Raw genomic sequence first — 20,347 nt, 5'->3', positions numbered from 1 at the left:
GTTTATACAGCTGCACATCTGACTGCACCAATTCACAAGGGAACTAAACCTGAGCCCCACCTGGGACTTCAAACAGAAGCCCTGGGGTTTCAAACTCACACAGTGATCCACCTACCAGCTACCTGCTATCCCTGTGAGGTCCGCGAGAGATATGCGCTGCTATTTCATCCAGGCTAAAAACAACATACGTATGCATCTCAGCCCATCCTTTTCAGGATGTTCACAGCTAACAATATTAACCTTAGAAATAATTTTTAAAAATATTACCTGTCAGACTGAGAAACCAGGCCTTAAAAACATTAAGTAACTCAGTCAGCAGCACTCCATTAACAGCTGACCTGCCTCAGGCTTAGACATTCCTGTTTCTAAAAAAGGGTTCCTTCAACCTCCCCTTTTTTAAAGCAGGCTACCCCATTACTGACAGAGGCATATAATTTGGGTTTGTTTGTGATTATTTCAGATCCGCACAGCCCCCAAACACTGTGTCACTATGTGTGAAAGCCTGGAAACAATTTGTGGCACCAGAACTCCAAAGAGAGGGAGAGAGAGGGTAGCTAATTCCATTTACAAACATTTGTTAATGGCTCAAATGCTCCAGTGCCAGTAACCTTTGACAGGTGTCTGCTCCTAGTTCCAATGTGCTACCATGCAAGTGGCCAGTGCTGCAGGCTGGGGTCAGGTACCACTGTGACTGCGACAGCTTTTCAAATTCAAACCACAGGACAAAGCAGCCACAGAGAAATGAGGAGTCTAGCGACCTCTGGTGGTGCCTGCTGTACATTACATGTTTTGACTAAAATACTAAGGAGCTGGGAAATATTATTTTTTTGCTCTCAAAACAATGTTTTGAAAAAATACTAATTTCTTAAAATGGACACTCCTTTCTAATATTAAAATCTATTATTGGAATAAACCAATCACAATAGCAGTTTAACATATTGACTTGGATTTACATAAAGAAAGATCAGCAATGAATTGTGCAATGTATGATTTCTAAGCTAGATATTAAATATGCACAATTAATACAGCCTTGCTTAGTGTGTCAGATAAGCCCGGCTCCTTAAATACCAGCTGCCCCATCTAACCTCCACACTTGAAACCAGCCACCTGGTTTGCTTCTTCACAAGACTTAATTCCCAGGCTTCCTCTAGGCTGATCTGGGCCAGGCATCTTTTGTCTGCATCCATTGCCTTTGAGCATTATGAATGCAGCTTCCATTCGCGTACCTTTTTGTTTTTGCAGGCCCAGATGGACGTTGCAGATTTAATTGCAATTAGACGAGTTAAGGATAATTGTTCTGCACGCGTCAAACTCCGTCTACCTGTCCAGCTGTATCGGACAATCAGTAGCGAGGTGCTGTGGGCTGATTTGGCTGCCTGTCTGCACGCACCGTCCCGCACTTGCCGCGTGTGGATTAAGTCCCCTAGTAGAGACCCTCTTCTATTTTGCGGGACAAACGAGCGTCTGTATGCACACAAGGATGCGGTGTGAGAGGAGCGGGTATTGGGCCACGTTTTGTTGTTTCGTACCCCCCCGTGCTGAGACATCCCCTTATTGTGGAGGGCAAGAAAGACCGGGCTTTCTGGGGGGTTCCAAAGGGGTTAAACCTGAGATTTTGGCACGAGGTGGGGTTTGGCTTCCTTTCATACATGTGGAAATCGGCTCTGAACAGATTTTGAAGCGAGCTGGGCGCCAGCATTGCCATCTGTTTTGAGTTGTGACCCCCCCCTCCCCATCCTCCCCCGCTTCTACTTTCCCCAATCGCTTCTCTGCCAGCACTCTCCTGTTCTCTCTCCCCCAATCACCACGCATGTGCCCCTCTCTCCCTTCCTGGCCAGTACTGCCACGCTACCTGGCCATGAGAGGCGAAGGCGAAGGGAAAATGCTGGGGGGGGCGTCTGCCAGTGGACATTAATGAGGGATTTATAGCATCAGGCGCTCATATTAGTAGACGCACAAGCGCTATGTTTCTCACCTTACACGCCCAGCAACACCTCAGCTCACATACATGCACATGTGTATAAAATAAGCCGCAGCTGCGAAAGTCAGAGACAAACAAGTCAGATTTTTGTTTTAATTTATGCAAACCACATGTACGTACCTTCCCATAAATATTACAGAAAGGGGAAACTTTTGCTTTTTTGTTTTCAATTTACTCCTTACTCATGCACTTCAAGTCGTGCATATCACACCTATATTCGAATTTTCAGAAAAAAAATGACACGCAGAGTTAATGTAACATTTTTCTTGAACAGACAGCCTGGGTGTATGTGCAAGCAGGCTTAATTTCTGGTGTTACCACATGGTTTTGTTTCACTGCCGATACCTGCATTCCTCAACCTGTCAACTTTGGCCAGCAACTGCAGGGGTCCTTCACTAATGAGCTCATTAGGACAAAGGTGAGCTTTAAATGAGGAGAAAATAAACAAACTCTGCGACTAATTACAAGAGGATCGATGATGCCGCCATGCCAGCACAAAGCAGCTTTCTCCTTTACCTGTACGGTTTTGTTATTTGTATTTTTTGGGTAAATGGCGAATTCTCTGCCAGGTTTTTTTTCCAGAAACAATTGACTGGATTTAAAAAGTATTACTGGGCAGGTGTGTGAAAGAAGCAGATCAATCTGCGGGATCTTCCAAGGTAGTGTTGCATATATTAATTCTTGTAGAATCTGCGTAGATATATTAATTACATGCAGCAGTTTCTGTTTAGTTATTCATAGTGTGACATATACATTTTTAAAAGATTAGTCAGAAGGGGAAAGTAGTTTTTTTTTTTTAAAAAGGAGGAAAAAAGGTACACAGTCTTGTTATGAGCATATAAGCCCATCTAGGTAGAGAACCTCTGCTGAAAGAGCCATAGGTAAAGGAACACATTACAGAGGAAGAGCTTCTCTTCTGTTATTGTCATCAAAATGGAGCAAAATCATAAAGGAAACGAGAGAAACGGACAACGATCTGTGATAGAAGCCAATAACAACAGACCACTGTATAAAACACACTCCTACTTTTAGGCTTGGCAGGTAATACATCTGGCTCCTTATTTAAGATATAGTCAAATTATTCTGGTCTTAATCCAATTCGTGTAAAACTAGCAAACTACATATCAGCTTGGTGAGGGTCTACGAGGTTAAAGGCCTCATCTTACAATCTAGATGTGATTCACAATCAGCTGGGCCAAGGGCTTCTGCATAAGCATTTCCAGATCCTGATCTCATGAAACATTAAGCTGGGCCATTACAGATGCTGCTCTCCAAAATGACAGCATAAGCGCCCCCTGTGGCACACTCTTGAAACTGCAATCCGACGCCCCTTTACCAGTAGACAGGCAAAAAAAAACACAAGTATGACTGCACAACACATAGCTCATCTTTAACTATTATATATGCTTATTCATACATTTAACTTATTTTAAGAATTCCTCAGAATTTTGATGATAAAAAAAGGAAAAACTGGCATGTAAAATTTGAAAAACAGAGATTACATTTTAAAAAAAATAGTACGAGATGAGGTGCCATCTGTTGTTTTTTTCTAGATGAAAAAATACAAAACGAAGCTAAAGAGACGCCGATCTTAAACATGGACTGGAAACAAGGAGGAGCACTGGAGAAGCTATCAAGAAGGCCAGGCGTAGAGGACAAGAATACAGCAGAGAGGAAAGGAGGAGGGAAGCGGGAAGCACATCAGCAGCGGGCCTGCGTAGAACGCCTGTGTGTCATGAATAAGAACTGCCGTGTGCCTCCTGAGGCCGGCTGAGCCGTCGTTTCTCTAAAGCGGTACCATTATTTCAACACGCACAGCCGCTCTTGGTCTCTCTGGTTCCGCGTGGCGTCCGGCGTCCGGCTAATGGACACGCCAGACTCGTTACTCTAACGCTGGGTGACAAGGGCACCTTGGGTTGCAGATGTTCGCTCCGATGACAGATGGCGCTGGCGTGGTTTGGGGACAGCAACTGTGCCAGCTTTGTGCCACCTGCACCCACACACCCCCCCACCCCCCACCCCATCCCCTTGCCTCAAAGTCTTTCTCCACACATCCAAACACCCCCCCCCCTCACCACCCCGAGCTTGGCATTATGTGTGGGGATCGTCTGGCATAGCGGGCGCCCAGGGAATGCCAGGCAGCTGTCTGGACAACGTCTGGGCTTTCTCACAGTCACGATGCGTATGGGGGTCGGCACAGCTCCGAGCCCTAAGTCGCTCAGCTGTCAACGGGAGTCGCCAATATTAAACACCGTTCATTAGATAATACTTTCCAGCCCCCAAATAGCCTCTCAAACATTTTTTCAATCAACAACTTTAGTTTCCCTCTGTGAATCCTCCCATGTAGTACACTGGGCTAAATGTGTTTGTTGTTCACTTGTGTTTATCGCTATTTTTAAACCTACCCCACTTTTTACACCCCAGTACATTCATTAAGAATGACGATCACTCATTTAAAAAAAAATTCAAAAAAAAAGACTGAAATGAAAACTCCTGAATGGTGGAATTCACATTCACTGTCGATCGGGTGTCTTTGCAATATGTCTGCACAGAGGCAAATGAATGGAGTGGATTTCAGGTAGCTCACACATTTCGACTGGAGGGAAAAAGCTCCCTGTTTATCCTATAAGCCTTCCCTTACAGACAGGAATGAATTCCCTGAGGTATCAGCCAACCGCCCCCCCCCCCCCCGACCCCCCCAGCCTACCTTTCACCTCAAACAGGACTCTGGTGTATTTATTTAATTTGAAACTAATTTCCCCACTGAATGTTAAACTTTTATTATGAACTAAGTTGTTTCTGCCACTTCAGTCTTAAGAATCACTCTAATTGCAATTGTCTAAATACATCCACAACTGACAACCACAGTCTTGTGTATGAATATGGCGAAAATGTATATCACTGTATTTAATTACAGGCCAAATGGATGAGTTTCTAATTAAGCACGAGGATCAGCCCTCTGATCTACCCATGGTTCAGTCTACTCAGTCACTCGGAAAGGCAAACTTCCAGGGATTGGCGCTGACACAATAGTGAAAGCAGGTGTGAATATGCGTGTTGGGACTGGGAGGGGGGGGTGTTCTACTGACATCTTGGAGAAGCAACACGCTCATTGATCTCGTACAGGCAAGCAAGCTGCCCGCTGGAATGCACATGGCTGAAGCAGGGTGTCGTCGTCTGAGCTTGATGCCTGTGAAACAGCAGGTCTGGAGCTTTTATGATCGGTCCACTGTGGAAGCACATCCACCTGCCTCACCTGCCACAGAGTACTCTGTATACATTTACCTGCTGTAAGCTGGCAGTCATCACTCAAATGGCACTATGGATAAGCCAAAAATGTAGAGGCACCCATGCCAGACTCCATATTTTCCTTTGACAAAAATGGGTTGCATAAAAACAAGAAAATTTGTAGGGGCTCACCGTCATGGATTTCTTTGGTGAACAATGGGGAAACATCCCAAAACAAATTCAGCTGAGAGAAAATAGGAGAGATGATTTCACACCCCTGGAAATTACAATGGTTCAGAAGACTTTTTCCAGAAGAAATATCTTTTGAGCATTAGAGTCTTTTTTTGACCCAGTATGAAATATCTGACAAGTGTGAAATATTTGACAATGGTCTGACGGATATTTGTGTTGTTCTCCCAACCTCTGTTTTATTTAAACTGTGTTTGCGCTCCTCTTACGTGCTAAGAGTATCTTCCTGCTTGATGTCTCTTATCATTTAACTGCTAACAAGCCACCTTACCAGTGAATGATGTTGATTTGATCCCTAAAGCTCTTAACTTGGCACCAAACTGCTTCTAAGCCAAATTAAGCCTCTGTCATGCCCACCCCCATCCCCACCCCCCACCTTTCCCCTCCCCCGCCATGGGAACCCTACATCTTTAATGGCGCCAAGTAGCTGCACTGGCTCCGCCATACAAAACTGGTGACATCTGTCTCACTAAGTGGCACACTAATGTATGCCTCATTTGTTCAATCACTCCCTACTGAAAAAGGAGAGAAAAATGAAAGAAGAGACTAGGGGTTGTCTGCTAAAAAGAAGAAACAAAGAGTCCCTTTTATAAGTTATTTCCCAGTAGTTAATTCCCCGAAAGGCGCTACAAATTCTCCTATCAATTGCATGAGATTCCCGTCCGTTGATGTTTACCACTCTGGTATTTTTAAAAGGACAAAAAAACTGCTCATTGTGCAAAGGAGCACTAACGTGCACATATCAGGACAGATTCAGTGGACGCAGTTATTAGCATAAAGAACAAAAAGTGCACGCCACAGAGGAACCGCATACGACGTTTGGTTCTTAAGTACCACATTAGGCTATTCCATGTGTTTACCTCAACTGAGCGGGAGAACATGAAAATCCGCAGAGCATTATCTCTATTTGAATGCCATTAAACACATGTGAGAAATCTGCTTCTGAAATGCAATTTATGACGATATAACACGTATGGAAAATGACGATATATTATGCATTGAAGCGGTCGTAGGAACAGTATGTGAATTTGGCAACATCTTTAAACGAAGAGTTCAATCAAAAAACGTGTGCTTATTACTTTTCGATGCAAGGAGAAAAAAATATCAGCGATGGAAAATACATGAATGCCAAAAACGTTAAATCTTTGGTGGAAAGTATGAGCACAGCGTAGTATACATTTAATTGTATACCATTCAGTATTATTAAAGCTGATTAGAATAAAAAAAAAACAGCAAAGTGAATAAGGTGAATAAAAAATGCGATGTCACTTCAGTTCAAAACTACACGGAAGACAGATTTTCCAAACTTTACAAAAATACTGACTGGCTATATTTTTTTAATGCAGCAAACAAAAACTCCTTTCCAGCGTTGAGCAATTAATGGTGAATTAAGGACCAACAAAAAGTTCTAACACATACAACGCTTCGTTATTCCTACCTTCCCATTTCAAGGACTTGAAGCAATCAGGCAGATTGTCGGACGACTAAGCCAGTCAGGAGGGTCCTTTGATTGGCGACGCCCACTGGGACACATGCAACAATGGCGGCTTCCAGTCTTGGGAGAAGGACAGCTATGTTATTTGGTATTGTAAAAACCTTTTCTCTTCAGAGACCAGTTTTACCGATCATTTCCAGATGTGGCAGTTTGTTCCAGATTGCTACCTACAACCCCAAACCTTTAAGACTGAACATCAAGGATCCCTACATTCCTAATAAAGAAAAAGAAGATACACCTCACTGGCAAAAGACAGACAAGTTTGACCGTAAGCTATTCGGGCGATATGGTTCTATTTCTGGTGTCGATCCAGTGAAATTGTGGCCAAGCCCCGAAAAGCTGGAAAAGTTAATAGCGGAGGAGCAAGAATGGCAACCGACTCTGGAAGTTATGCTACAGAACATTGCGGCAAAGGAAATGGAGAGAGAAAAGAAAGTGAAGGCCAGGTAACGTGGGGTGCGCTTTCTAACATGTTCGAAGCAGCTAATTTGCAAAGGGTGACCCTGGGCGAGTACAGGCTTCGCAATGTCGTGAGACGCGATAATCGTACATCGTTGTATAAATGAAAACATTCAGCGATAGACATAATATCTAGAGTATGGTTATAGACTTCGCCGAAAAACTGACGCGGAGGCCAATTTGCTTTCTAGCTGCATGGGTTTTATGAAACTGTCAGATTTATGACAACCGCTGTAAATGAATTTTGGAGATTCGGCAAAACCTTAGTACATGCAGCGACGCATACATAGATGTATGCTGCGGTACGCTTTACGGGGGCCCTCTTGAAGTAGCTTTCACTTGTTCCATAGGTAGCATTGTTATTTAAATATTTAACAGTTCTGTAAAATTAAATTAAAATATACTTGATTTTGGAAATTATCGTGGGTACAGTTTATTCGAATTCCGCTCACCGTGAGAACAACAAAGTACATATTTTCCTTTATATTTCACTAGAGCCCAGTAAAATTTACCTAAGCTCATATATACATACACACACCGCACTTACACGTAATAAATGCTAGATTAAACCAACAACTTGGTGTTAACAATTTGTAGTGCTGTTAAGAAAACGACTTATAGACGGGAAAAGTTCACCTGTCAGACACTGTTGTGTACACCTACCTGATAGGTAAATGCTGTATGGGGTCAGATAAAAGGCTGAAACGGATTTTGAAACTTCCTGTCAACACCACGGAAGCTTTTAAGAACAACTCCAGAAATTTTTTTTAAGAAATGGTACGTCAGAGTGAGAGCTCTTCCACGGTTTTTAAATTAGATGGAAACAACGCCTGTTCCTTATTTATGGTTTATCGGGGTATGGGGGATGCCACGTCGATTTCGTCGTGAAATGTGCTTTTTTTTGTCCGTTTCCTTCAGAGAGAAATTAATTGCCACCAACATGGCGAAGATGCCGAAGATGATCGAAGACTGGCGTCGTGAGACACGCGCGCTTAAGATGAAGAAGAGGGAGGAAAAGGCGCGAAAGGAGCGGCTGGTGGCAGAGGCCCGCGAGCGCTTCGGCTACGCGCTGGACCCCCGCAGCCCCAAGTTCCAGGAGATGGTGCAGGAGATCGAGAAGGAGGAGAAGAAGAAGAAAAAGCTGCTGAAAAGCAGAATGAAACAGGGTGACACTGCACCAGCTGCGCCCAGGACTTAATGATTTACATCTCAGTGAAGAACGACCTTGTAAATAATGATCATAATTAAAACGAGTTTTTCATCCCATCGAAGTTTACTGAATTTTCCCATCAGAAAACCACAGTTCATCCCACTTTCAGGTGGTCCAAGTAATGGGGTGGTTTTCCAGTTAGATATATGGACTTAATATGCCTGTAATTGTACACCAATATATTTAATGAAATATTTATATTTAACAGCAATTTTGTCTAACTTGTCATTACATCCCCCCCAAAAAAGTATTATTTCTTAGAACAGCTCAGTACATATAGAACTGGTATTTAACCAGTTACATACATCAACCAAGAGATAGTGATTCTATGATTTTCAGAACTATTAGAAACTTAATGCTTATACTTCTCTGTACTGTCATTTTTTATTGAGCTCTGGCATTTGAAATGTCTGATGGCATATTAGGGATCATTAATGCTGACACTTGTTCTGGAGAATCTGGCCATATGGCTGCATTTGCAGACACCCACTGGTCCTGACAGTGCAGGCTTTTAACTAAAGCATTTTTACAGGTATTAATTACAGTTCATACCTATTACCCTAATTGTGTCCGTAAAAGACAATAATAGTATATAAAAGTTCAAATATATGTTAGCACTCTGATTGTGAGCCATTGCCATTAGACAGTTGAAGTACCATCGAAACCACACGTCCAAAAGAACGTGAAACAAGGCACAACAGTGTCCTTACAGGGAAGTTGTCTCCTTATGTGGATATATATTTTTTGAAAGTCAGGTGCCTAGGACTGCAGCACATTATCCAATCTGGATGAGGTATGCACACATGGAGAGTCCCATCCACGTTAGCAGGAGTGCAAACCACTGGCCTGGCATGAGGGAGTCGGCCTGCCAGAGTTGGGCTTGGAACACGAACAATGCTGCCTTGAAGGTCATCCTCTATAGATCTGTGCTTTCTTCTTCCTCTTCACTGATGTCTGCCTTCAGTTTGGTCAGAGCAGCATGGATCCTGAACTGGGTCCGCGATTCCATGGAATATTCCTTGTAGTTGTTCCTAAAATGGTTGGGAGAGTCAAACATACCAAATCAACCTGCTGCTGATGATAAAGACGAGAAGAAAATGGTATAAATTCCTCCTGAAGAGCACTTTGCTGGAGTGCCATAGCACTTTGTAGACAGAGCTACTAGAGGAGAACTGACAGAAGAGTCTTACTTGGCTTTCTGCAGTAACTTGACGGCCTGATCTTTGCGTCCCAAATCTATGTAGAGTAGACCAAGCTCCAATAGAGCATTTGGGACAAGGTACTCATCAAACTTGATCTTCTTTTCACTGTAGAAGAAAAATAGATTAGCTTACAATACTAGTCTTGGCTTAATCAAAATTAATAACCTGTTTTGTTTTCCAGACAAACACTTAAAGCAGGGGTCTCCAACTCCGGTCCTGGAGAGCTACTATCCAGTAGGTTTTCTGTCCTTCCCGGCTTCTGATGAGCCACCCTTGTTCCTGGTATTTACCTGAGCACAGGTGTGGCTCATCAGAAGCCGGATATGATAGAAAACCTACTGGATAGTACCTCTCCAGGACCGGAGTTGGAGACTCCTGACAAAGTAATTTGAAAACCTACAGTTAGGACAAATACCAAATGAAAAACAAGATATAATCAGATTGGCAAATTATAACTGGCTCACCTGTTAATCACTTTTTGGAAGCAGTCCTCAGCCGCTTTAGTTTGGCAATCATTCTTAAGGCACATTCCCTTCAGTAGTTGTATTACACAGGAGTCATCCACAGAATACTCAGTCACTAGGAGGAGAAGGGCAGTAAGGACAGACAGGAAAGTAGACGGCAGTCAACAGTTTCCATATCCACAGTCATGTGAACATGTATGGAAAAAACTACACCAGTAAAGGTTAAACCACAATGACAGTTGTCACTTGGGGTGATTTTTAAAGTCACCAATGTTCGGTATGTGTTTATTATTGAACTTAAATAAACTTAATTAAAAAGAAGAAACTGTATTTTTCATTGGTTCAATAAATTTACATTTACAACAGTGGGTTAGATGTTGAGTGCAGTACCGGGGCGGTCCTGCAGGGCACGCTCTGCATCCACCAAGGTCTCCATCATCCCTCTTGTCAGGTCTGGCCGACTACGAATCATCGTAAAGCCATTCCACATGTACATCATTTCCTGAAATGGAAAAAATGCAAAACCCAGGTATTTTCAGGCTCCATCCATTTTTAACAGGTACTGTCACCTGCTGTTGCGCTATGGTTTGAAATCGTACCAACACAGGCACTGGAAGCCGCGTTGGGCTGCTGGATTTATAGCGCCGGGCTTTTCGGATAGCAAACTTCTCAGTTGGGGGGGACTTCCCTGCTATTTTTTGCTTAAATGTTGGCACCTGTCTGAGGGAGAGAGAAGAAAAAACAGAGAAAAAAAAACATTCTCAATGAAATCACTTAGAAAGTTGCTTCTGGGCTGCGTGTCCAAACCGTGTCATTGTTAATAGGTACTAACTACTACCATCACATCAGAGGTAGATGGTTCAGGTCCAGGAAGTAGAAATCCAGACCAAGATTTCGTTTCAACCAACCAGTTGAGTACTCCGTGATTCTTTATGCTGAGCTGGCTGGTTGAAACAAAATCTTGGTCTGGATTTTTACTTTCTGGACCTGAATTTTCCACCTCTGCGTAAAGTTTGATAAATACTGGTGCAGAGTACTTAAGACACCAGTACTGACCAATAACACAATGACAGGCTATACATTAGATGTACAGGGCAGTTATATAAAATAATCGAAAGTACTTTAAAATTGAGTCCATTTTTCTATCTGCTTTTAAACAGGTTTCACGGAGATTATAAGACTGATATGCGGAGAACCAAAGACATCCTACATGCTAACAGAGTAGCCATTCAGTTCAGTAGCGGTTCGTATCAGCATGCTAGCCGGAGGCCAACGTCCTTTTACCTGAAGAGCTCCACTTCGTTCTCCCCGAAAGGCCTGACCTCGTCGTCGGGCAGCATGCTGAGGCAGGCTGCCTTCATATACACATACATGGCCTGCAAGAGGAGCACAGGGCAGACAATGAGTCCTTACAAACCAGAACATCAGTGCTGAGAACGTCAAAGGAGGAAGACAGCCATGGACACGAGCTAAAGAGGGGTCATTTTAAAGACATTTCACTAAAACAGTGGCATCCTGTACTTTCAGGCAGTTACTCACAGAAGCAAGATAAGCCTCCGCTGAACATCTATAAAGCTCTGAGGCTAAATACTGTAATGCAAAGATACCATTCATATGAGCATGTACTGGATAGCAGGACGTGGAGAGGAATTAACTGCATCTTTCTTTACACAGAGAAGAATATTAAGGCTCATAGAGGACTGACAGAGTGCAGTAGGATGTGGAGAAGGGTGGTGAAGACAAGAACCAGTGCAGGGTTTTCAGAAGCTCAATAGGGCGCCTGGAGACCCACACCTTGGACCAGCGGCTCTCCTGGCTGAGGAGGTCTGCGTAGAAGTAGGCCATCTTCCAGACACGCTTGTAAGTGAAGCACCACAGCAGCTCCCAGTAACACATGTGGTGGAACTGCTTCCAGGCCTGCTGGGCCCTGCAGCCGTCTTCAAACAGTGCCACCGCCTGGCGACATATTATTGGCATCGGTCCCGTATCTATTGGACTTAGCAATGTCTATGCAAACAGGCAAGGATACAGTAATTGACCTCTACTTTCATCTACACTGGAAACTCCTTTCGCGCTGCAGACGTTCCAACAGAACAGACTGATATACAGTCCAGACCGACCTCATCTATGTTCCCACGGATCTCCTCAGTTCGTCCAGCAAAGAAGAGGAATATGGCACCCTGTCAGTACAAAAGAAAACCGGGATTGAAATCTTCGTCACAAACCGTGAAGAGCTAAGCCAGGGTACTGTGGTGGTCTCCAAAATATTGTCTTGCCATCTTGGCCTAGATGTGTGATGTTTCACATATTCCAAGCCACTGCACTCACCCGTGGATAGCGAACGCGGAATGGCTTCAGTAGCTTCTCAGCGTTGTCCACATCGCCTTCCCCAGTCCCTACAGGGAACAGACGGATTAGAAACCATGATGGCTGAATATGAGAGATTAAAGAAACCAGCAATACACCACCACTTCACCAGCATCAGTCAACATCAGTGCCATTTTCAGCAACAGATACTGCGCCGTGCCATATTCATCAGGTCTAATTGGTCTGGGCCATCTGTTTACAGCCCGATCATGAGCAGCTTATAGTTTCACATCCAATTTGGGCATGTGGAGTACAGTTTGAAAACACGCCTTGGCTTGTACTGCTACTGGGGTCTCAGCGGGCCTTAGCGAACAGCAAGGTGTCTTTGTACCGTAGCATATGCAGGAGGGACTGTTACCCAGGATGAAGGAGAGGAAGGTATAGTAGCACAGCAGCAGCAGGGCACACAGCATGGAGCGCAGGTTGAGTGATGTGGCGCCGCTGTGTAGCTGGGAGAGACCGTATTCCTGCACAGAGATCCGTGTGTGGACAGGAAGTCGGGAACGGACAGACAGACAGACGGAGATACTGGTTCTGCGTGATGACACAAATTCTCCATTCACAGACTTTTGCCAAGAGACAACACATGGTTGATGAGCTGAATGGAGAGACACCTAATGCAAGGTGAGGACCGGTGTAATTCAAACTCCTATAGATATACAGATGAACACATGGGCACCTATGAATAAACAAAATTTATGGCAATCATGCAGTAATTGTGAAGCTTTGGAAAGTGATTTTGCATCCTAGTTGAGAGGACTGTGAACAAACACAGGTTACGGGGCAGGAAGCAGTCAAAAAGGCACCAGCGTCTGCGTGTGGACAACTGAAGCACATCCATATCAGCGTATCAGCACAGCAGAGGCTGCAGCCAGTGCCGGACGAAAGGATTTCTACAATACCATACCTTATCCCCCGAAAGGCCAGCGAATTCTAAGAGCCGTAAGATCCGAGCGGGAAACAGGGAGAGGGTCTGCGGAAGGAGACATTGGGAACATTGAACGTGTGAACAGTTCGGCAAGCATGAATATGCAGGACAAACATAACTGTCAGTGTACTGAGAACCAAACAAAAAATTGCAGGAGGTTTATTATCTACTTGGTTGGACCCCATCGTTTCCCAACTGCTGCACCGTAGTATGACCTTCGTAGAACGTACCAAGTTAAATGCGCCGATTCCAAACGACACCCCTCCTTCTAACTGGAAGTGGTTCAGTCCTTTGTGATACTGATGTGACTGAAGGAAGGTGTGCAGGTCTCTGAGTTAAAATCAAAACATCGAAAATCAAACATATTAGTACAGATACAGCACATATATTACTCATGTACTGTATTAATGACACTGAAACCAGATAAATACGGAAATCCACGGTGCATCCATCAAGTATTTGGCTTAAGATACAATAGTCTTCTGTTCAGGATTAATTAGCGATTGTGCCATAGTGGGAGGCCTTCATACATCAATGTCCCGGAAACACTTACTTGTAGATGAGGTAACTGCTGCGTACCTTGACTCCTCCTTTGATAAAGCTCACCATGTTCTCATCCTGAAGGTGGAAAACAAACATCTGAGTGTAGATAAGCCCCAGAAACGTATGCAGGGGTGACACTTCAACCCAGTGTTGCAGAGAACCATATCATTTATCGCTTTTCCATCTCTAGCATGCAACACACCGCAACTTTTATCTGATAATAGTGAACCATCCGTGGACCCCATATATAACGTAACTTTTGCGTACTTACATATGGGATTTGATAAATTACGCACAGTAAGACATTATTAACATTAAATTCAGTAATAATGAAGTACATTGTACATTATTACACAGCACTGTACAGTACTGTGCTATGTAGAATGATAGGGATTTTGACATTTAAGCCTCATTCTCTCAAGAGACGATAAAGCAATGAAAAAATATCATGTGTCAAGGGATGACTGAGTATGAAAACAATGATTTTTATACCGCTCAAAGGACAAAGGAACAATGGAAAAACATACCGTTACGCATTTTACTATTTTTTTTTCAGCCCATGGTAAACCGCAGATAACCAAAACCACAGTTACTGAAACCACGGATACGGAGGAACTAGAGCACGGTAAACTGCATACTGCGGTAAACTAGAGAACGGTAAATTGCGTACTGCGGTAAACTAGAGTACGGTAAACTGCGTACTGCGGTAAACTAGAGTACGGTAAACTGCGAACTTCACCTCCCTCTCTGAAGCAGGGGAGAGGAAGCCGCCTTACCTGTAAAAAGGTGAGAGCGGCTCTCTGCAGCAGACATTCTGCGTAGCACAGCTCAGCATGCAGCTGTTCTGGAAAGACACACACATACAGTGCATCTGAGAGCTGTCACAGCCAATCGCAGTCAATCTCTGTAATTTCCCCGGGGGCTATTTATCCTTGGGATGATTAGGTCAAAGCAGGGGTAGAGCGGACTGCTGACTTAGGCAACAGGTTGTACCCAGCATGTCAACCCCGAGCCTGGGAGCCATTCCCAGCCATTCCTGTCTTTTACACTAGCTCATCTCAGCCCTGGTCGTAGGAGACCCATGTTTCTTCATTTCCACTGAATCGCTTATGATATTCCTACCTTCGGTTAAACCTTCTCCAGACTTGCTGACTATGCTGGACGACTTTTTGCGGAACCTGAAAGGTAACGGTTTCCATTAAATGAGATCTGTAAATCACTATATACCTGGACAAAACAATGAGCCATGGAACGCTGACAAGTCTTTATTCAAGTAAAACAACAGATATAACTCTTAGACAGAAGATATTCTGTTATTATTTCTAGTGCTTCTCCAGAGTGAATCGTTTATAAACATGGAAGGGGGGGAGGTATTATTACGAAAAGGCATCACAGTGGCCCGATCTGGGCGTAAATGATCTATTTGCCTAGAAAGCTCCAGGCCAGTCAAAGGCACGAAAGGAAAGAGGTCAGTCCGGCTTGGTCATGCCCACTTTGGAATTCAAACTCAATGTGTGTGGTCAGCTGGAGGAAACTGGGCTGCTCTCAGGAAACGCACACAGAGCTGAGGTCAGAGCAACGCAGCTGTGCGGTGCTTCAGGAAAAAAAGCTTTTTAGCCAGAATGTACAGTTCATCCATTATTAAAACTGGGCATTTTGCTGAAGTGATTCAAAAACTTTGGTGAAGTAGAAAAGATCAGTTATGCTTCCAAAGGGTTTTAGCTCCTGAACCGTAGGATGAGGGGCTGAGCTAATCTGAGCCCCCTCCCCGCAGATGAAGGCCCCACCTCTGGCACACCTCCTGGGCACTTTTCATGGTGTTCCCAGCCCTGACGATGTCATCGTGCTGGAAGGTCATCATGGCCTGCATCTCCAGCATGGTGGCGTACATCACAGCGTGGTACATGCTGTCCTGCATACTGCGCGTGCACACACACACACACACACACACACACACACACACACACAGTTCATGTATTACTGTCATTATACAAACTCTCTTCATTTCTATGGGCATAACCCTAATCCCAACACTGACAGCCTTAACTCCTACGCAGCCCTAACCTTAACCTTGGCATTTTTAGTGTTTTGATTGCATTCATAGGTTTTTATAAAATTGAGTTTCCCCTTGTGGGGACTGAAAAAATGGTCCCCACAAGGTCAAAATAACAGTTTTTCCATAACATTTGGTTCCTACAATTCCATATATACAAACCTACACATATACAAAATATACAAACATGACTTTTTACGATAATTATTTTTCAACAAATCAGAATAAAAGATATTTATGGCATAATGTGCATACCCATACTGTAAGTCTTTGTATTTAGACTTACAGTATTTAGACGCTGGAAAACTCTTTGACAAAAAACATTCAGGAAATGCACACCAAAGTAAACAGAGGGATAAAGGAGGCAGAGAATATTTCCTTGCCCTGCAGACTATTTCCTTTTTCTCACGAGTACCCTGGCGAAAGCCATCTTGAGCCAGCAAACAAGGTCTGATGTGGTCATATACCATTGTACTGTATCTGTGACTCATAATATTGGTAGGAGTAAGGGGGGGAAATGCCTATTTCATGTGATATATGACAGAAACCAAACAGGCGTCTCTCTCACACCTAGTCCCTGCTGACAGCGTTTACGCTGCCTCTCGCTCTCACTGGCTCACACTCTTGTGTAATATTTGTTTGCTGGGCCATGGGCGTCACCTTCAGCAAACACTCCGTATCCTGGAGGAGGGAGAGAGAAGCGGGGCTGCTGCTCTCCGCTTACGTGCTGGCCGAGCTAACGGTGTATCACGCGGGGACTTGCGAACGAGGTGTGAACAGCGCAATTTAAGACAGCGGTACGTTTCCGAAGGCCTCTGCTTCTGCCCCAGGCTGGCGTCTGGGGCGGCTTAGGACTCCTTTCCATGTTAACAATTAGCACGCCGCTCAAGTCATTCCTCATTAATGCTGTCCTTCAAAATGACTGAGCCCTCGATGAAGTTTTACTTACAGGGAAACACTGTAACATAGATTGTAGTGGAAAATTGTGATGGGGGGGTGGGGATAAGCATGCTGGCGATCACAGTATCCCTAGAGGATTGTCACACAGAACAGGTACCCCACCCCGCGCCGGTCAGGCGGAGGTGAAGCAAAAGAGAGGAGGAGTGGCAGATACGCGTCACACATAAGGAGGCGGCGGCGCTCACTGGGGCCGCAGCTTATCCAGGCTCTCGGTGAAGCGGTTGTTAAGGAAGAGGTCCACGGCCTCCATGCACTCGGCCAGGCAGTCCTGCAGCGTCATTGGCGGGGAGCTGAAGACGGACAGGCCGGTTAGCAAACCACACGGCCGCACCGGGCACCAACATTAACTGACCGCTGCTCTGTGATAAGCGGAGTCTTCACGGGTACGGACACTAACATGCTTGAACGTTGCTGTGCATCTACTCCGTGCCACATTCAGGAGCATACCTAGGAATTCTGGCGCGCCCCTCAACAAAATTTACATGTGATCTTACATATTCAAGGCACCCTGTCAAGTGCTCGGCCCCCTGAATCTGTCGGGTATCCATTGTAATTTAAAACAGATATAATTTGAACTTTATGTGATACTGGTGGGGATAGAGTTGATAACTGGTTATGGAAAGATGCTTAAAAGATGCAGGTTTTGAACATTTTAAAGACTGAAGGGACTCCTTTGTATACAGCAATGCCTTCACACAGCGGAAGGATTCGCACTGAAACTTCACATGAATGTCAGGCCGATACACCATCACAGCAGATTCTGATCATCTGGACCATGTATCTTGACGTAAAACTACCAGACAACTTTGAAGAAAAAATCTAAGTGAAAAATGCTCCTGGAGATTACAGTGTAATACAGATACAACGGAGTAAGGCCTACGTGTAAATAGCTGTTGTCGTTATCATCGCTATTATTTGGGCTTTTAAGTTTTCGCCTAAGCGGAGAGGTTTTCAGAAGCTGCGCAGATGAGCTTTACGCGATGTGCCTGATAACATGGGACACATCAAACAGACACATATGGAAGGCAATAAAGTCAATAAACTGTCAGTTCTGTCCGTATACGCCAGCTACGCACTTTCGCTACGATTTCAAAATTCTCTTGATTCTGTAACATAGAATATTGGAAATCACGATGGTCCCAGAAACAGAGCCCTTTACATGATCATAGTATTAATCATTTTATACAAGTCGAAAAGTATAACAAAAAGTTCCTGTTTTAAAGAGGCGGTACATCATGAAACATATAAGACACAACACACAAAGCTGAAAATACCGAAAAGGAGTGAAAAGAAAAACAGTCAAACAAATTCGCACGGTTTATGTTTGTGAAGTGGGTTTGGAAAGGGAGTTACTGAAACTGTGAAACTGGATCGATCAAAGACAGATTCCCATCACTTAAGTAACTATCTAGTTTTTAATGTAACTAGCAAAAACTAACACTATGGTCAGTTAACTATTAAAAAACTCCGAGTCCATAAAGATTGTAACGCATTCGTTAATTAGCTACTTAACTTACTTTTCTGCCGCAGGTGTATCCGTGTCTTTCCTGGACATATCTTTGGTTTGACCAAAACACCTGTCGACAAGGGAAATATGATGTAAAATTTAAAAATCTACAATCCGTTCTCGCCTTTAAAACTTTTTTTAAAAGTTGTTCACTTGTAGGACAATCTTGTGAGAGCTTATTAAATCTTAATACCTTTAACAAATGTACTATTCGTATTCAGCCAAAGTTTAGGACGGGTGCGGTGCTGGCAGGGGCGGGGCCATTCCCTGACTCCGCCTCCGCGACGCCGCCCGCGTGCCCACGCTCACTGTACACTCCTCCTGTTTCGACCCAGCAGCATCCGTGCACCAGCTCCGTTAGCTTGTTGCATCGTGTCTCGGTTCAAGTTTGTTTAGGCGGTGGCCTTGGGATATTCCTGTCAGAGCTGTTTTTAGACTTAAGGAATTTTCGGTAAAATCAGGGATATTGCTGTTTAATTCTACGTAACGTAGTCTATACAGCGGGGCGGCTATGTTGTCTCACACCTATGGGACCGGGGTTCAAGTCTCCGTGTCTGATGTTTGCATGTTCTCCTTGTGTCGTCGTGGGGTTTCCTCCGGTTACTCCGCTTCCCCACCCCACAATCCAAAAATGCTTATTGCCCATAGGTGTGCCTGTGTGAGTGAATGGTGTGTGTTTGCCCTGCGTTGGGTTTGTGCCCCATCCTGGGTTTTCCCTACCATGCGTCCATAACCTCTGGGATAGGCTACGGACCCCCTTCCCCCCGACCCTGGATAGAAAATGGATACAGAAGATGGATGGATGGTCTAGCTTGAATTTTTTTGACCTGCGTAGAAGCGTGATGTCACAAACTACTTGTATTGTTCATTTGACATTTTGTCTCGAAATTCAGCGTAAACCTGCAGAGCTGTCGTGAGGCACTTTCGGATTACAAGCCCGACATCTAGTGACTCCAGAGGAAAATTTCAAACCGGGTTTTTGCGCTTTAGTGCGGTATCCATGGGTCTATTCAATGGACGATAAAATATAGGACAACGAGTAATATGTGGATTATTCAATGCAGTCCAGTTGCATTAAAAACGTTAATCTCGAGAAATATCCAATAAATCATTAACATATGCCCGAAACGGGGCGTATTTAGGCCTATTTGAGAATTAAATGCTGCTTGCGATTCTGGAGTTAACCATAAAATTCGACTTTCTGCGACATCAACATCTTATATCAATTAGGCCTACTCCCATAATTCACACCAAATGTAAAAAAAACCCCCAAAACATGCAGTTAGCCAAGTAAAGAAATTTGGTCCTTTGAATTAACTGCTTTAAAACAAGCGGACTTATTATGTAGATCACAGAATAACCTGAGGTGATTATATTCAACTATATATAATTTGTCAGTTCTACCAGAACGATTCGGGGGAAATCGAAAATGTAAATTCCAGAGATGGACAACAGCGCTATCCCAAACGATGGAGTGGACAACGTAGAGGAGCAGAGCAACAGGCAAGAGCATCATGAGCAAGTCGAAAAAGTCATTACAATATTTTGGTTATTATCTGAAGAAGGGGGAAAAAAGATAAAACCAGCAGTAAACAGGGACCATCCCACGTCTGTGCAGCTTGCAATTAAATAAATGACCACCAGGGGTCCGTAATAGCCCTTTTGCCTGGGCAATAAGGCAACGTCCCTCATATAACGGAT

At 44.0% G+C, this 20,347-nt stretch overlaps 3 protein-coding genes across 4 annotated transcripts in view; 1 reads left to right on the top strand and 2 right to left on the bottom strand.

The window, feature by feature from the left end:
• The window catches only part of nfixb (nuclear factor I/Xb), a 116,767-nt gene extending 109,752 nt beyond the window's left edge, over positions 1 to 7,015 (bottom strand). Inside the window, exon 1 of the mRNA XM_072705251.1 lies at positions 6,897 to 7,015. The gene's annotated coding sequence lies outside the window, so the exon portion shown is untranslated. The remainder of the gene's footprint in view (positions 1 to 6,896) is intronic.
• Positions 6,999 to 8,678, top strand: gadd45gip1 (growth arrest and DNA-damage-inducible, gamma interacting protein 1). The gene is made up of 2 exons (XM_023810609.2): positions 6,999 to 7,399; positions 8,331 to 8,678. The coding sequence occupies exons 1-2, from the start codon at positions 6,999 to 7,001 to the stop codon at positions 8,608 to 8,610; spliced, it is 681 nt and encodes a 226-aa protein (XP_023666377.1). The 3' UTR covers positions 8,611 to 8,678.
• Positions 8,667 to 18,956, bottom strand: LOC111843218 (tetratricopeptide repeat protein 39A). 2 transcript variants are annotated; one of them, XM_023810607.2, is made up of 19 exons: positions 18,840 to 18,956; positions 18,657 to 18,716; positions 17,325 to 17,429; positions 15,914 to 16,045; positions 15,249 to 15,304; positions 14,903 to 14,970; positions 14,137 to 14,201; positions 13,814 to 13,913; positions 13,563 to 13,628; positions 13,014 to 13,122; positions 12,617 to 12,684; positions 12,409 to 12,468; positions 12,083 to 12,244; positions 11,573 to 11,664; positions 10,888 to 11,008; positions 10,679 to 10,790; positions 10,289 to 10,403; positions 9,813 to 9,929; positions 8,667 to 9,653 (listed from the first exon to the last, which is right to left on the bottom strand). In XM_023810607.2, the coding sequence occupies exons 2-19, from the start codon at positions 18,692 to 18,694 to the stop codon at positions 9,539 to 9,541; spliced, it is 1,701 nt and encodes a 566-aa protein (XP_023666375.1). In that variant the 5' UTR covers positions 18,695 to 18,716; positions 18,840 to 18,956; the 3' UTR covers positions 8,667 to 9,538. The 2 variants fall into 2 exon arrangements, with proteins under 2 accessions (XP_023666375.1, XP_023666376.1); XM_023810608.2 differs by lacking the exon at positions 18,840 to 18,956 and having other exon boundaries at positions 18,657 to 18,826.
• Between the last annotated feature and the right edge of the window lie 1,391 nt (positions 18,957 to 20,347).

Source organism: Paramormyrops kingsleyae, chromosome 22 (assembly GCF_048594095.1).
Source record: "Paramormyrops kingsleyae isolate MSU_618 chromosome 22, PKINGS_0.4, whole genome shotgun sequence".
In the NCBI taxonomy this organism is placed as follows: Eukaryota; Metazoa; Chordata; class Actinopteri; order Osteoglossiformes; family Mormyridae; genus Paramormyrops; species Paramormyrops kingsleyae.
The sequence above is the reverse complement of the archived record's forward strand: the minus strand, read 5'-3'. Positions and strand labels throughout refer to the sequence as shown.

Bases quoted from the DNA above. Each gene is read 5' to 3' on its own strand.
- LOC111843218 (XM_023810607.2), bottom strand. From the start codon at position 18,694: ATGTCCAGGAAAGACACGGATACACCTGCGGCAGAAAA. The intron at 14,971-15,248 runs GTAGGAATATCA...GTGTCTTTCCAG, and splicing joins TGGAGAAGGTTTAACCGAAG to AACAGCTGCATGCTGAGCTG. The intron at 12,469-12,616 runs GTGAGTGCAGTG...TTGTACTGACAG, and splicing joins TCCGCGTTCGCTATCCACGG to GGTGCCATATTCCTCTTCTT.
- gadd45gip1 (XM_023810609.2), top strand. From the start codon at position 6,999: ATGGCGGCTTCCAGTCTTGGGAGAAGGACAGCTATGTTATTTGGTATT. The intron at 7,400-8,330 runs GTAACGTGGGGT...CGTTTCCTTCAG, and splicing joins GAAAAGAAAGTGAAGGCCAG to AGAGAAATTAATTGCCACCA.